This window comes from Cavia porcellus, unplaced genomic scaffold (assembly GCF_034190915.1).
Source record: "Cavia porcellus strain 051 isolate PalLab524CR breed Dunkin Hartley unplaced genomic scaffold, mCavPor4.1 scaffold_26, whole genome shotgun sequence".
Lineage (NCBI taxonomy): Eukaryota > Metazoa > Chordata > Mammalia > Rodentia > Caviidae > Cavia > Cavia porcellus.
In genome coordinates this window covers 22433695-22450054 of record NW_026947509.1, presented here as the reverse complement: position 1 = coordinate 22450054, position 16360 = coordinate 22433695, and the positions used below count along the sequence as shown (strand labels likewise).

The window sequence follows — 16360 nt, the reverse complement described above, 5'->3', positions numbered from 1 at the left end:
TATGGTGGCCCACACCTGTATTCCCAGCATTTGGAGGTGAAGGCAGGAGGACCGTCACAAGTTTGAGGCCAGCCTAAGTCACAAAAACAAAACAGTATGTCTCTAAAAAGAAAAAAAAAACTGGAAAGACTCAAAGAAGGTCACTATATAATGGCAAACATCAGTTCAACAATAGGAAAGGCTGGGGATTCAGCCCAGCAGCATAAGCATCTGCCTGGCAAGTACAAGGTCGTGAGTTAGATCCCCTGTACCAAAAAAAAATAGGAAATAACAATTGTGAGTATTTATGCACTTGGGGCTGGGGATTTAGCTCAGCGGCATAAGTGCTTGCCTTGCAAGCAGGCAGTCCTGAATTCGATCCCTGGTACCGATAAAAATGAAAAAGACAAAAAAAAAAAAAATTTATGCACTCAATATTGCTACATAAAAATTACATAATACAGTAGATCTAAAAGGAAAGAAAGAGGGCTGGGGATTTAGCTCAGTGTTGTAAGTGCCTGCCTGGCAAGCGTGAAGTCACGAGTTTGATCCCCAGTACCAAAAATATATATAAATAAATAAAAAATAAAAGGAGGGCCGGGGATTTAGCTCAGCGGCACAAACGTCTGCCTAGCAAGCACGAGGTCATGAGTTTGATCCCTGGTACCCCAAATAATAAATAAATAAAAGGAAAGAAAGCTGAGTGTAGTGGCACATGCCTGTAATCACAGCACTGCGGAGGCTGAGGCAAGAGACTGCCATGAGTTCAAGGGCAGCTCATGCTACACAGTGAGTTCAAGTATACCCTGAATTGCATAGTGAAACCCTATCTCAAAATAAATAAATAAATAAATACATAAACAAATGGAACAGAACAGAGACTGCAGAAATAAACCCACCTATTTACAGTCACGGATTTTTGACAAAGACAGTAAGAATGTATACTGAAGAATACAAGTTTCTACAATAAATGGTGCTAGAAAAACTAGAAACCCATATGCAAAAGAAAAATTAGAGCCTTCTCTCTCACCATAGACAAAAATCAACTAAAAATTAATCCAGACACAGTGACCACACCTGTCTTCCCAACCACTCGGGAGGCTGAGGCAGGAAGATCACAAGGTCGAGGCCAGCCTGTATAACTTGTGAGAATCTACACAAAATAAAAAAGTAAAGAAGCTTGGTGATAGAGCACTTCCTAGCATGTTAGGTCCTGGGTCAATTCCCATTACAGAAAAAAAAAGTTTCACCATGAGCTCTCACCCGTTATGACGACAGTAACAGAAAATGCTGACCAGAATGCAGAGAAAAGGGAACTGTGGATGAGACTTGCTGGCACCGCCATTGTAGAAAACAGTAGGAAGCCTTCTCAAAATTAGAAAGAGAAAAACCACCACTGGGGATGCACCCACAGGAAATGACATCGGCACGGCAAACAGGCATCTGCACCCTTGTGCTGTCGCAGCCCCTCTCGCAGTAGAGCTGTGCGTCCACCAGCGGGGCCCGGTAGAGGAAACGTGGTACACATGCGATGGAATACTACGCAATCACGAAAAGAATGGAATTTTGTCACTAACAGCAAAATGGAAGGAATTGGAGGACATTATGCTGAGTAAAATCAGGTACAAAAAGCCAAATACCACAAGTTCTTACTCATAAGCAGACATTAAAGTTGATCTGAAGAAGGAACAAGCCGAGTGCCTTACTAGGCAGCTAGTAAGAAGGATGGAGACAGGAGTGCAGGTGGGAAGTGGGAAGAACTTCCAAGGTGGAATAACTGAGGCTGACAACAATTAAAAGGAACTAAGAGACAGCTGGGCATGATGGCGCACGCCTATAATCCCTGTCCTCTGGAGGCTGAGGCAGGAGGATGGTTGTGAGTTCAAGACCGGCCTGGGCTACAAAGTGAGTTCAAGGTCAACCTAAACTACACAGCAAGACCCTGTCTCAAAAACAAAGAAAGTAACTAAGAGAGAATTTTGCATGTTCTCAACACAAAAAATGATATATAGCGGAAGAGACAAACAGGCAGTCACCCTGACCTGATCATCACACACTGCACGTATGTGTTGATCTGCCACGTTCCACCCCATAAGTATGTACAATTCTATGTGCCAATTCCAAATCTACACAATTGAAAACACTCGTGAAAAGTGCAAAGAGCCACTGGAACACTATCTCTGCTGAAACCAGTATACATGGCTAATAACAGAGAACTGGCTAGCTAAATAAAATACAGGGCATCCTTAAAACTAACATGGGATAGGGGCTGGGGATTTAGCTCAGCGGCATAAGTGCCTGCCTTGCAAGCAGGCAGTCGTGAGATCGATCCCCGGTACCGATAAAAAGGAAAAAGACAAAAAAAAAAAAAGTCACGTATATTCAAAACTAACATGGGATAACACGAAGCATTAAAAAAAGTAAATCCATCTAGGCGTGGTGGTGCACCTGTAATTCAGCACTTGGGAGGCTGAGGTAGGAGGATCTCTGAGAGTTTGGCACCAGCCTGGTCAATATAGTGAGTCCAAAGTCAGCCTGGACTGCACAGCAAGCCCCAGCCTCAAAAAAAAAAATAGATCTGTACATAGAAGAAAACATCACTGACAAATGCTAGGAAGAAGCATACCACAGAATTACATACAGAACAACACTATCCTTTTTTCTTTTTTTCTTGAAACAGGATCTCATTATGTAATTCAGGCTAGCCTTGAACTCACAGCGATCCTCCTGCCTCAGCCTTTGAGTGCGGTGCTGGGATTACAGGCATGTACCACTACGCTCAGCTGTGATCCCTTTTTTAGAAAGACAGAACAAAACTAATCCCCTAGGAAGCAAGAAAAAAACCACAAAGGGCACACCTACCGACAACGGTGTCTAGTACGGAAGACGAAGGAAAGATGAGTTGCCTTCTTTCCTTTCTGCAGTGCAAGGGCTGCAACTCAGGGTCTCACATGTGCTTGGCAAATACTTTATTCACATCCCCATCTCACAGCATAGATTTTGTTTTTGATTTTGAATTTTGAGCCAGGGTCCCAGATATGTAGATCAGGTTGGCCTTGGACTCACAGTGATCCTCCTGCCTCAGCCTCCCAAGTGCACACATTAATTTAACACCAATAAAAATAGTTGCTTCCAGAGGCACTCCTCTCCAGCACCCTCCCACTGCCTGCCTGGACTCATATTTCTGTTTCTATCCAGCCCTCCAACCCCAATGCTCCAGCCTGACCCAACTTACAAATGCAGGCAGCGGCGATCAGACGGCTGGCAGCATAGGGGGCGTGGCAGCTCGGGAAGAGGGGCTGCACCATGTAGTTGGCAAAGGTGATGGCAATGACGGCCTGGCTGGTGGGTTCGATGATGAGCAGGGAGGTCCAGAGACGGATGAAGGCCAGAAGTCCCCCGAAGGCCTCCAGGATATAGGCATAGCTGGCCCCAGATTTCTTAATGGTGGTGCCCAGTTCCGCATAACAAAGGGCCCCAACAACCGAGAAGAGGCCTCCGATAACCCAGATGATCAGAGAGAGGCCAAAGGAGGCACTGTACATGAGCACACCCTTGGGGGAGACGAAGATGCCCGAGCCAATCATGTTCCCCACGATCAGGCACACGCCATTCAGCAGCGAGATCTCCTTCTTCAGCTTTATCTGCTCAGCTCCTGGGCTGGCCCCATCGCCCACAGGGCAGGTGGCAGCCTCGTGCTGGGGGGCTACTTCGTACTTGCCCTTGCCGTCGTCAACCATGGTGGAGGAGAAGAAAGCCCTCACCAGCTTCCTGGCATTGCCCTTGGAGGAAGAAAGGTGGTGCGGTACACTGAGTGGCCACCCGTTGGCCACAGACCCTCTCCCCCGCCCCCCAGAGGCGGGCATGGTGCCGATGGCCCCTCCGCTGACCTCTCTTGCTTCCTCCCTCCAAACAACCTATCTCCAACTGGCTCATCTCAGCAACCCCAGCTTGCATTAACAAGGGCAAGTGCTCACTCCCCAGAGGGAAAATGTCTCTTTCAGAATCAGGATGGCCAATTCACTTGATTTACCAAGTAGACAACTGCACCCTGGTTCCCCTGAGACTGCCAGACACAAGACAGGCCTGAGTGGCTTGAGCCTGGGTTTTCAGCCTTACCTGCTACCCGTGCTGAGATGTAACACCAGCTAGCCCTGCATAAATCTAAAGGTTTCTGACACCTCCATGAGCCGCCCTCAGCTGTCATCTTAATCCCTGGAAAAGCCGAGCAGCCCCACCCCATCCTGCAGAGGTCGAGCAATTTCCTCCTCTTGTTACTTTTCCTTTCCCTGACACCATTCCTAGTGTCCAGCATTTCAGGTCTCCGGCCATCCAATCCATCACAGTCATCACATTACCCAAAACAGTACCAGGGAGAGGAGGGTGGCCCAACCTACAGCCCAACCTAGGGGTGCACAGCAGGACTGCCACCCAAAACCAAGGCCAGGAAACAGCCAAAGCAGGACAGGAAACCAGCAACAGAGCAGGAGACGGCAGGGACAGAGACAGGAGTGGCTGCTCAGGCAAGTGGCGGGATGAAGCGTGAGAGGCACCCAGGAGAGGAAGTGACTGGACACAGCAGAGTAGCAACGGGGGTGAGCAAGGACAGTGGGGACAGAGGAGAGGGAGGGACACACACTCACTCCCTGGCCCTGGGTATACGCAGGTTCCCCGAAGCAGCAGCAGCCAACTGACTCCGGGAACAACGGTGGTCTGACTTTCTCCTTTCAGCCAGCAGAAAAAGGGAAGACCAGACAAAGGCCCATGGATTTAAGTCCAGCCAAGGGAGGGGGGCCTGCGGGAAGGGAAGAGGAATGTTGAGCAACTGTCTGGGTCCAAGGTTCACACACAGGCCCTTTGCATCTTCCAAAGGGGCAGCAAGGAGCTCTGGGCTCAGCACTTTCGCTGATAAGAGGTCATTCTCTCAAGAATCTCCTTTGTCAGCTGTGGGTGCCCTTAGTCTCTGCCACCTCCCCTGGGAGCCACCTAGCGAAGGACTGGTCTGCAGGATCACCCTGCCTGCTCTCCTGCCCCACCGGCCCCACTTTGCTCTCACCCCAGCTATGAAGAAAGGCAGGAAGGTTGCAGGGTGTGACCCAGAGCCTGTTCATAGCTGAGATTAGAGGAAGTTAAGAGCACCCCGCACCCCGTGACTGGTGTCCCAAGCGGAGAACTCTGCACACTTCCCCATGCACAGAGACGGTGGCCACATTTAAACTCTAGCCAGCCATTCCCCCAGAGTCTGAGTGCCAAACTCCTAAAAGAAACAAGACCAAGGGGCTGGGGATTTAGCTCAGCAGCATAAGCACCTACCTTGCAAGCAGACGGTCGTGAGTTCGATCCCTGGTACCAATGAAAAAAAAAAAAAGAAGAAGAAACAAGACCGAGAAGTAAACTCCACCTCTGGTTACAGCTCCTCCCCACCCATAAGCCCCTTCATCCTTAGGAAAACACAGTCAGATCCCTAGAGTATCCATAAACTCCTACAAACACCTTCTCCAAATACAGGTTTACTCTAATCTCTTAAAAATATAGGAAGGGCTAGGAGTGTAGCTCCGAGATAGAGCGTTTGCCTAGCAAATTAAAAAAAAAGAAATAAGATCCTGACTTAAAAAGTAGAAGAAGCTAACTACTTTTTTGGAAATCATAGTTTATGCTATCTTTATTATCTACTTTATTATTATAATTTTAAGGAATTAACAATGGTCACTATATTACATTTTTGGTTTTTAGTACCGGGAATCGAACTCACAATCTTATACTTGTCAGTGTCGCTGAATTATATCCCCAGCCCCATATAATGCTTTTTTTTTTTTTTTTTTTGTCTTTTTCGTTTTTACCGGTACCAGGGATCGAACTCACGACTGCCTGCTTGCAAGGTAGGCACTTATGCCGCTGAGCTAAATCCCCAGCCCATAATGCATATTGTTATCTTCAAAATAGCTGCTCAGATTATTGTATACTTTAAATGTATTCTAGCCAGACACGGTGGCACACACGTGTGTTCCTACCACTCAAGACACTCAGGCAAGAAGATCACCAAGAGATCAAGGCCAGCCTGGGCTCCCCATTGAGCTCAAGATCAGCCTGAAATTATCACTCCCTTTTGCTCACAGAAACACAACCTTCGCTCCCCACTTCTGTAGACAGGGTCTCACTCTGTAAACCAGGCTGGCCTCAAACTCACCACAATCCTCTTGCATCAGGCCCCACCCCTCCCCCCCAAGTACTGGGATTACAGACATGTACCACCATGCCCAACTCAACCTATTCATTTTTTTTTTTTTTTTTTTGGTCTTTTTTGTCTTTTTGAGACAGAGTCTTGCCATGCAGTTCAGGCTGGCCTTGGGCTCACTTTGTAGCCCAGGCTGGTCTCAAACTTGAAACCATTCTCCTACCTCTGCCTCCCCAAGTGCTGGGATTACAGGAGTGCACCCCCATGCTCAGCTAACCATTCTTAAATCTACTTGTTGGTCCCTTTGTAGCCCTTAAACTTTTCTTTTTTTTTTTTTTTTTTTTTTTTTGTACTAGGGATTGATTTCAAGACCTCACTGAACTACATGTTCAGCCCTCCCTCACTTTTTCTTTATTTTTTTTAAGGCAGGGTCTTGCTATGCATTCCAGGCTGATCTGGAACTCACTAGGTAGCCTAAGCTCACCTCAAACACTCAGTGACCCTCCTGCCTCAGCCTCTAGAGTGCTGCGATAACAGGCATGTGCCACCATATCCGGATAATTTTGTCGTTGAGATAGAATCCCTAAATCACAAAACTGCTCAGATGGGGCTTGCACTTTCAGTCCTCCAGCCCTGGCCTCCCAGTTTTGTGGTTACAGGTGTGTACCACCATGCCCATCCCAAAATCTTTTATTCAAACCCAAGACGGGCCACTGGGACCATGTCTCCCAAACAGCCTCAAATATATCTGAAATCCATTCAGAAGCCACTGTCCTTTTGTCCCAGCACTTCCAAAGGTGCTCCTGTAATAATAATAATAGCTAGCATTTACTGAGCCCGGACCAGACACTGCTAAGCAGTGTGATCTCTTTAAACATTCTGTGCAGCCCTATAGGCAAGTCCCAAGCCCCTTGTAAGGTGCTGGAGTAGAGAGAGAGAGCGCATCTGAAACACAGTGCGCACTCTCATCAAAGGACTACTCGTCTCCCTAAAGCCCTGTGTCCCATCCTCTACCCATCCCTTTCTGGAGCTTCCTGTTAGACTGGAAAGCCCTTCAGGTGGCTCCCCATGAATTACCTGCGGGAGGAGGTGATTAAAGGTTTGCTGCCCTTTAGGCTAGGTTAATGCTTGTTCCTCTCCATCTTGGCTGCTCCTCCCTCTCATTCTGGGAAAGGGTGGCAGCACTGGGACCGCTAGGGGCTGCCCACTTCTAAACCAAATAGAAACACTCAGACACACAGCCACACAGCGGCACAACTTCCCTTTTAAGATCAAATCCTCAGCAGAGACGGGCACGAATCCTAATATGACATCAAGACAAGAAACGGAGGGACAGAGCAAGGGAAAACACTAAGGAACTGCGGATAGAAGTTATGCAAGGTTGAATTCCTGACTGGTTCAATCAGACAAGTGAAATCCTCTCAATCTCCAGCGGGATCTGCCTAGGAGGCATAAACACCCCGGCAAATAGCGTCCCCTAGCGGCCTCAGCAGGAAGTGCTCTGGCCTCTTCAGGTCAGCCCTGGCTACCCCAGCCGGGCAGGCTGCTCGCATAGAGACGTCTTACTCTTTCTCACTCACTGCCTAGCATCTTGGGAAGAGGGAACCGCCTTCACCCTGAGTCTCAAGGTGATGTGTCCACCATTCGGGCAGTCAGGGGAAGGCAGAACCCCAGACTCTCCGGAAGGGGCTCTGCCGCCCCAGGCTTTCCAGCAGCCTTTGGAGATGACCTCCCGCATTGCATTACCTTCCCGGGTCCCGGAGTCGCTGTGGAGACTACAGAACAATGCAGTGTTCCCACAGCCTGTGGAAGAAGTTTCACATCCAGGGATTCAAGGAAGCAAGCAGCAGGAGGAACCCCACCATTCAGCGCCCGGCAGAGCAGTCAGGGGAACCCCAAATCCAAACTCCACTTTCCAATGGCATCAACAACACATACCTCCCCCAGAAGCCAGCGGGAAGCTCAGCATCTGGGCTCCTCCGCCGAGCCCGGAGAGCACACGTGCTCCCCCGAGACCCCACGGCCTGCCCTCCTGCCTCCAACTGTTCCCCTAACAACAGAGACAAAACAGACACACGCGAGCCGCTCAGCCCCTCCTTCCCCAGTTCCCCATTTGTTTTTCTGTATTCAACTGTAGCTAAGACCGTCCCTTTAAAAAGAAAAAAAAAGTGAAGCAAGAAAACTGTTTACTTCTATGGCCGGCACGGCTACCATACAGGGAGAGCTGACCTCTCCAGCAGAAGGTTCCTAGGCTGGGCGGGCATTAGGAAACGAGGCGCGCTAGGGTCTCCCCTGCCAATTTTCTGGGGCTCAGTCCATCTTCCTCTTCCACTTCCTTTCTCCCCACCATCCCTGCTGTCCCACCTCTTACCTGTCCTTTGGGCTACAGCAGTGAGAGGAGGGACTCCCAGGACTCCCCTCAGGGATGGGAAGGTGCTAGTTACTGGGACCAGAGCTAAGGTTCCTGCGGCAGCAGCTGTTGATTCTGAGGAGCAGAAAGGCAGAGGGTGACGGGACCGAAATGGAAAACAGGAAAACACATGTGCGACTCTCCGACCGGCAGGGGGGCGGGGCCGGGGGATGGGCTGGAGCTGGGATTGCCGGGTCAGATCCAGGAGGCCTGGATGCGCACAGCCTCCAGGTACCACCTCCACCCTGAGTCTCAGCTCCTCCTCCCCACTTACTCCACATCTACTGAATACTTCAGAGTCCTCTGCAGACCCAGGCATGGAGGTGCCCGCCTGTAGTCCCAGCACTCAAGAAGCTGAGGCAAGACTGCCTCAAGTTCAAAGCCAGCCTGGGCTACACAGTGAGTTCAAGGCCAGGCCCTGTCTTAAAAAAAAAAAAAGAGGAAGCAAGCAAGCAAGATTCCCCTACAATTTACAGTGCCCTCTGAGCCCCCTTCCCACTTCCCATGTCCTTTCCCCCAGTCATTGTTTCCTGCTTTACTGTATCCCACTCACAGACCACTGTGCCTAGTCCTGCAGCAGGCATATGATTCCACAGTCAAGCAGTCAAGCAACTTGATGCCATTCCAAGAGTTTTCACCAAGGAAGGCAGTGCACACCAGGGAAAACCACTTGTGCACACACCCGGACATCAGATCAGCCCAGATCCCAAATTGGTACAGCTGGTGTGAACAGGTGAGTCTGAGTCACTAGGTAAAAGCCAACTGCATCCTGGCACCCTGGGCAGACTTATGAGTTGGCATTGTTATTTAAGCACTGTGAAATGTGTGCTTAGCAGAGGTAATGGGAATACCAGTGTTTTAGAACAAAAACTGTGTAACCCTCTTTATATTCAAAATTAGAAATGAATTGGTCACAATTGGTCCTGCAGTTTTCTGAGGCAGCCATCTTCTTGATGGACAAATTAAACTACTTAAGACTAGACAAAAATGTGGAGACCTAGTTCAGTGGTGGAGTAATTACCTAGCATGCATGAGGCCCTTGGTTCTTTATCCGAAGCACCCAACTCTCCCCAAAAAAGATGCAGAAATGCCATAAAATTTCTGTCCTGGGGAGTAACACTTAACAATGCAGCCTGCATTTTCAAAATTCCAGCTGTAACTGCTATCTTCAGACAACAGTCAGCTTGTGAGCCTCAGGGCTATACCATGCAACTTACAACTACATTCCACAAATTACTCTAGAGATGGGCAGTCCAGGTAAGGAGCCCTAGTGGGTTGTCTGTTACTGAAAGGAGGCCAACTTGTATTTCACTAGTCACAGACATGAGAGTTCACTGGCACCAAATTTTGAATTATTCTAAGAATAATTCAGCGACCTTTTAAACTCAGGCTGCTTCCCAGCTGGCCTGCCCCTTAATCATTCTCTGGGGTCAGGTCCAAGTTGGAAGGGAAGCACTAGGAAGAGCCAGAGGCTATCCCTCAGGCAGCGGCTCTGCCTCTCCTGCTGTGGTGGAGCTGCTGTGCCTGTTCGGTGCCTGCTTGACAGTTTTGTTCCTGAGAATATTCTTCCCCGGGACATTTCTCATCCCGTGTTAACTTAAGCACCACGAAGTGTGTTTCTCACTCCATCCTCTAGTGTCAGGCTCAAAGACAGAAGTCAACAGATGTCTGCGGGATGAGTAGGGAATGAATGAACACTTGTTCCTCTGATTTCCCAGCTGGCTGAGCCCTGGGCAGGCCCTTGAATTCACCCTGTAGCCCTACAGACCTATTTGTTGCTTTGCCCTTGGCTTCTCAGAACAAGAGTTCCTTAGCCTTTTTGATGGTATTGGGTTGGAACAGCATGGTTTTCACTTTGACTGGGAGGGAGGCCTAGAACGGTTTGCAATCGATTTTTGGTTTCACTAATGGGAAAAAAATAAATAATACAAAAAGGCCCTCATCTAACGTTTTTCCCCGCATCCAGAAGTGCTGGTTCGCCCTAATCCCACACCAAGGCTCAGGTGTGGCACGGAAAAACCAAAGTACCTCGACCGGGTGAAAGGGCGGAAAAGGCAGACGGGGACAGCGTTGGGGTTCACGCAGCATCGAGGGGGCCGCCAGCCCAGCCTCCCGTCGGCTCAGCTCTCACAGCTGCGTCCCGGTCCCGGTGGCCCGCGCGCCCCTCCCTGCGCCCCCGCCCCCGCCCCGCGCTCACCTTTGCCCCCGACTCCCACGCGGCCGCCCGCCCGGCACCCTCGCTCTCCCAGGCCCGCCGTCGCCCCGCATTCCCTGCGCCTCCGGCCCGATGCGAATCCGCGGCCCTAAGATCTCGCCCTCGCGAGACCCAGTCTAATCAGCACGCGCCCCCCTGGCGCCCCAGAAGCTCTGGGTCACCTCTAAGGGCAGGGCCGGCTGCGGGCGCCGACCCCGGCTTTCTCGGGAGGCCAGGACCCCACCTCAGAGGGCGTCCCTTCGGCCCTTCACCTGGCCAGGCAGCCCTGGCCCCGACCCACACGGCCCGGCCCTAGGAAGCGCTGCAGGAGGGGTCTATGCAGGCGCAGGGCAAAGTTCTGAGCGCCGCCAGGCCCAGCGCCCGCTCCCCAGCTCTCTCCCGGCGCGGGACACACCGGGTCCCCCTCCCTGCGTCCCAATCCCGAGCCAGCCGGCGCTCCCACCCCTGGCAACCCTCACCTGCAGGGGGAGGCGCTCGGCGGGAACTTCTAGGCTGAGAAGCCCCACGCGGGCAGGGGGCAGCGGGCACCGGGCGGTGCCTGCTCAGGACCAGGGGAGGGGTCTCCTGGACGGCGGCCTGACTTCCCGCCCCCGTCGGGACTCCTATTGAGTCAGCCGGGAGATCCCACCTTGCAGAAAGTGGTCTCCCCGCCGGGCGTGGTGACTCATGCCTGTAATCCCAGCAGTCGGGAGGCTGAGGCAGGAGGATCATTGCGAGTTCGAGACCAGCCTGGGCTACAAAGTGAGCTCAAGGCCAGCCTGAACTGCACAGAGAGACCCTGTCTCAAAAAGACCAAAAAAAAAAAAAAAAAAAAAAAAGAAAGAAAGAAAGTGGTCTCCCCTACCCAGCAAGAGGCCGGGCAGGGAAACTGCCGCCAGGAGGCAGCACATAACCAAGAATGTCCGGAGTAAGGGTGTTCACAGGTCGGAATCCCCAGAGCACCTTCTCTGAAAGAGTTCAGCGCAGTATAGATCTAACAAAAAAGGGAGTGGTAGGGCCAGCTCAAGAAAAGGGACCCGGAAACGCTTCACGCCATTTAACGCCAAAAGGTGGCTTGTAAATGAATAATACTTAGTGCAATCCGGCGTTTGCATTTTTTTTAAATCAACATTGCCACTCCGCAGAAATCCGCAGGGAGCCACCCGCCTCTGAGGCCAGTCTGGTGGAAGGGTGCCCAGTGTAAGGGACTTCCCAGCCACCCAGCAACAAGGAAAATGTAGTCCGAGGTCATAATTGACCCAATTTGAAGCTGAATCATTTAACAAAGAATTTAGCCAGTACAGACTTAGCAGGGTTTTCACAACTTTTACTTTACGATAAAGCACATAAACAACGAGGAAATATGCGAAACAGTGTGTTGTATAGCTGAGCTATCTGTACCCTCAGTTCCCACAGTATTTCTTCCTATTTTTCTTCTTTTCTTAGACAAGAGCTCCCTTTGTAGCCAAGGCTGGTCTTGAACTCACCATCCTCCTGCCTCAGTCCCCACACCCACTCCCAGTGCTGGGTTTACAGCCTGCACCTGGCTCAACTCCCTAATTTCTTCATGCAGTAATAATGATTTGATCTTTCAACTGTCCTAAAAAGGAAGCTAATGAAAAAGTGCCCACTCTTCTCTCCACAACTGCAACTCCAGAAAATTTCTTTGTCCTTACATACAGAAAGGGGAAGAGGACACAGAGAGGTGGAATTGGGTGCCCAGTCAGTTTCACATGTTTCTTCTCCATTGTCATTGTTACTCATCGTGACTATCAAAAGGCACCTAATTTTCTGAGCAAGGCGCTTGAACAAAAGAGATTGACTACAGACCACAAAAGAGAAGGATTTTTGGGTAAACAGGTTAGACAAAAACTTGAGTGGATAATACTGTGTCCTTGAAAGGCAGAGGAGTTTCAGAGAGGAAAGGCCTGAACCTCAGGCTCCTGGTGCTTCATGCTCCTCTTAATTCCCGCCTTTGCTGATGTCATAGGAAGGTTAAAGGATGCCCAGTTTGGGATGACCCTGCCTTCCTGTGGTTGTTAAGGCTGATGAAGTCATTGAGGGCTGTCCAGGTGCCTGACACCCCCCATGAGGTCTCCAGAGTGCTGACAGTGTCCCCTGTCCCGTCTCAAAGTCCTAACTTATGTTTCCTGCTATTTACAGCCCATGGATGGGCTCCCTGCCACGTCATACTACCCATGTCAAAAGCTGAACTTGTCAACCTGCCAAAGACTCGCCTTTTTCCCTTCCCCAATTTCCTGGTTCTGATCAAATTTCTCATCTTGCCCCAGCCCTCAGGCTCCTGTTCTGGACATCACAGCTATTGGATGATTGCAGGTATCCACTTCTGCACATAGCATTCACATGGTCCACCATTATTGTTCAGCTAACTCCATGTACCCTTTTGTGCGATTTTGCAAATGGATGGTGTCCTTCTTATGTGTGAGCTAAGATACACATGTTGTTGGTTCTGTTCCTTTAACATAAGTGGTAGTGTGAGCTGGTCAAGTAAGACTATCACCTTCCCTGTCAATCCCAAACACTGACTCTTAGATGAACCTTTGGCTTCTACTTGATTCTCCAACTGCCAGCAGTAGGATTCCTGTGCTATTGTTATAGGAGATAGGAATGGCAAAGCAGGCTGGGGAAGTGAGCAGGACTGCTAGGCATGGTGGCATACTCCTGTAATCCCAGCACTTGGGCTGAGGCAGGAGAATCTCTTTTGCAAGTTCGAGAGCAACCTGGGCTACAAAGCGAGCTCAAGGCTAGCCTGAACTGCATAGCGAGACCTTGTCTGAAAAAGACAAAAAAAAAAAAAAAAAAAAACCCAAGCCATAAAGGACTCCCTATGTAGGATATCTCATGACTCCCATGAGGACATGGACCCGCAGAAGAAGATAACCATCGTGGAAAGCCACCATCCTGTGACTGTGCACAGCAGCTCGTTCTGTGTCTGAATGCAACGTGTAGCTTTATTTTTGTTTTTAACCTTTTTGTCTTTGTTCAGCCCCAGTTTGCTCTGCAGAGCTGGTTTCTCTCATAGCCATTTACCTCACACTTTTCATACTGTGGTTTTTGGTACCACTGTTGGCTTGTCCTATCCACGCTTTTGAGCCATTTCTAAAGAAACTACCCTGTAAGTTGGCAGGCGAGTCAGCCAGCAGAGTACACTTGGGTCTGGCCAGGCATGAGAATAAAGCTCAGGAATAGAGCCCAAGACAAGAACTACATGGGCACACTGTTTCTTCTAACATACCAAAAGAGGGCCAGGGATACAGCCCAGTGGCACAGTGCCTGCCTGGCAAGTGCAAGATCCTGAGTTTGATTCCTTATACCAAAAAAATAAAATAAAAGGCCACAAGAGCCAGACATGGCAGTACGTGCCTGTGATCCCAGCACTCAGGAGGCTGAAGCAGGAGGATTCCCATAAATTCCAGGTTAGCCTAGGCTACAAAAGCAAGTTCAAGACCAACCTAAATCACAAAGAGACCCTGTCTCAAAATAAATAAATAAATACATACATAAATAAACTGTGCCCTACAGGAAAGGACAGGAAAACAATACATATTGTGCTATCATTATAAGCAATACTTGTAGATGGAACATGTGGCTTTCATGTGCAAAGACTGCCCTGGATATGACAGTTGAAGCAAAGATTATTTTTGTTGTAAAGTTCTATTGGTATTTTCATTGAAATTCATATAGAGCCTTATTTCTGATGTGGTCTTTTAGGGTTTGTAAATAAGTATGGAGCTAATATGGAAATGATGTTTATTGTAAATGCACAATATATATTAAGAATTTACTACTTTATTGATATTTTATTTCCCTGTGGACTACACATTGTGTAATATAATAAGGATCTCCTGACAAAGCAGCAAGTCCAACGAGATGTCAAGTACAAGGTGGGCACAGTGGCATATGCCTGTAATCCTAGCACTCAGGAGGCTGAGGCAGGAGGATCACTGTAAGTCTGAGGCCACCGTGGAATACAAAGTGAGTTTAAGACCAGCCTGAACTACATAGTGAAACCCTGTCTCAAAAAGATACACACAAAAAAGGTCAAGAAAGCAAAACAAGGGGCTGGGGATTTAGCTCAGCGGCATAAGCGCCTGCCTTGCAAGCAGGCAGTCGTGAGTTCGATCCCTGGTACCAATAAAAACGAAAAAGACAAAAAAAAAAAAAAAAAAGAAAGCAAAACAAATGTGCTGTCACTGTAAGTGGCACGTGTGTATGGAGTTGTGCTGTTGCCATATATGAAGGGTACCTTAGATGTGATAACTGAAGATCTTTTTGTAGAGTTCTGTTGGTATTTTCTTTATATTTTATATAGGAATTTATTTCTGTTGTTAATTTTTAGATTTTGTACACCAAAAAACAGTCAATATTGAAAATTTTGATTTTTTATAAGCAAATATTAAAAATGTAATATTTTTAAATATTCTTCCTTGTTGGGGCTGGAGGTTTAGCTCAGCGGCATAAGCGCTGCCTTGGAAGTAGGCAGTCTTGAGTTCGATCCCCGGTACTGATAAAAAGGAAAAACACAAAAAAAATTCTTCCTTGTTAAGTATTCATTATTTAATATAACAAAATTCATGGCTAACCATGATGGTGCATGCTTGTAATCCCAGCACTCAGGAGGCTGAGGCAGGAGGATTGCTCCAAGTTTCAGGCCAGCCTGGGCTACATAATGAGTTCAAGTTCAGCCTGAACTACATAGTGAGACCCTGTGTAAATAAATAAAAAAAATAAATAAATAAAAATTAATATCAAAATTTAAAAATTTGTAGGTTAAATTTAATAATTCATCAATAAAAATATTCTAAAATTAAATATGGGTATTATACATCCACAATAATGTACCTTTATAACAAAATTGGCATTATGCCCTACATTAAAGACCTATGCCTAATGCTTAACAGAACAACTAATTAAAATAACTACATATACAAAACAGAGCCATGGGGCTGGGGATTTAGCTCAGCAGCATAAGCACCTGCCTTGCAAGCAGGCAGTCATGAGTTCGATCCCCGGTACCGATAAAAAGGAAAAAGACCAAAAAAAAAAACAGAGCCACCTCCACTCATGGTACTTCTTCTGTCAGAGTAAACACAAGAAATATTTTTCCATGTGGTTTCTATGTGCAAGTTAAATCATAAAGAAGTTCAACAAGGTGTTAAAAGAACTTTGCTTGGCAAGTTCCGCCATTCCCTCACAGAAGTTTGTGCTAGGCAAGGTCAACAGATGGCCCAGCCCCGTTCTCCCTAGTGAGCTGATGGGTCCAGAAGTGGAGCCCCTCCTTCCCACCCCAGCCCCCAACTTTCTTCTGCAGTCTGTGGTAGATATGAATAGTGTCATTCTGAGGTTCTCAGAGACGTCTCTCCGGGGTTTTGTAAAAGCGGACTCTGGGCCTCCTCCTTACGAGGGGGACACTGAGGGCTAGTGGTTGCCTTTCTGTCTTTAGGGAAATCTATTGGATGTCTTCGCCATGTGAATTTTGCCAACTTTACCACTATGCTGTATCCTTGTCAAGTGGCACAGTGTCAAGTGATCTGACAACGTAAAACAAGAACAACTTATCTACTATTATAATGTGGTCTGG

The 16360-nt window shown here is 48.4% G+C and overlaps 1 protein-coding gene across 8 annotated transcripts in view; it reads right to left on the bottom strand.

Moving 5' to 3' along the window:
* Window positions 1-11462, bottom strand: part of Slc7a7 (solute carrier family 7 member 7) — a 45892-nt gene extending 34430 nt beyond the window's left edge. Inside the window, exons 1-3 of one of the 8 annotated variants that reach the window (XM_003474504.5) lie at window positions 8526-8623; window positions 4623-4774; window positions 3215-3761 (exon numbers count right to left, since the gene is read on the bottom strand). In XM_003474504.5, coding sequence (XP_003474552.1) covers window positions 3215-3719 — 505 coding nt within the window. In that variant the 5' untranslated portion in view covers window positions 3720-3761; window positions 4623-4774; window positions 8526-8623. Of the gene's footprint in view, window positions 1-3214; window positions 3762-4098; window positions 4486-4618; window positions 4775-5292; window positions 5310-8092; window positions 8203-8525; window positions 8644-8838; window positions 8861-11407 lie in introns of those variants that run through there. The other 7 variants (XM_063236905.1, XM_063236907.1, XM_063236908.1 and 4 more) reach the window with 7 other exon arrangements.
* Between the last annotated feature and the right edge of the window lie 4898 nt (window positions 11463-16360).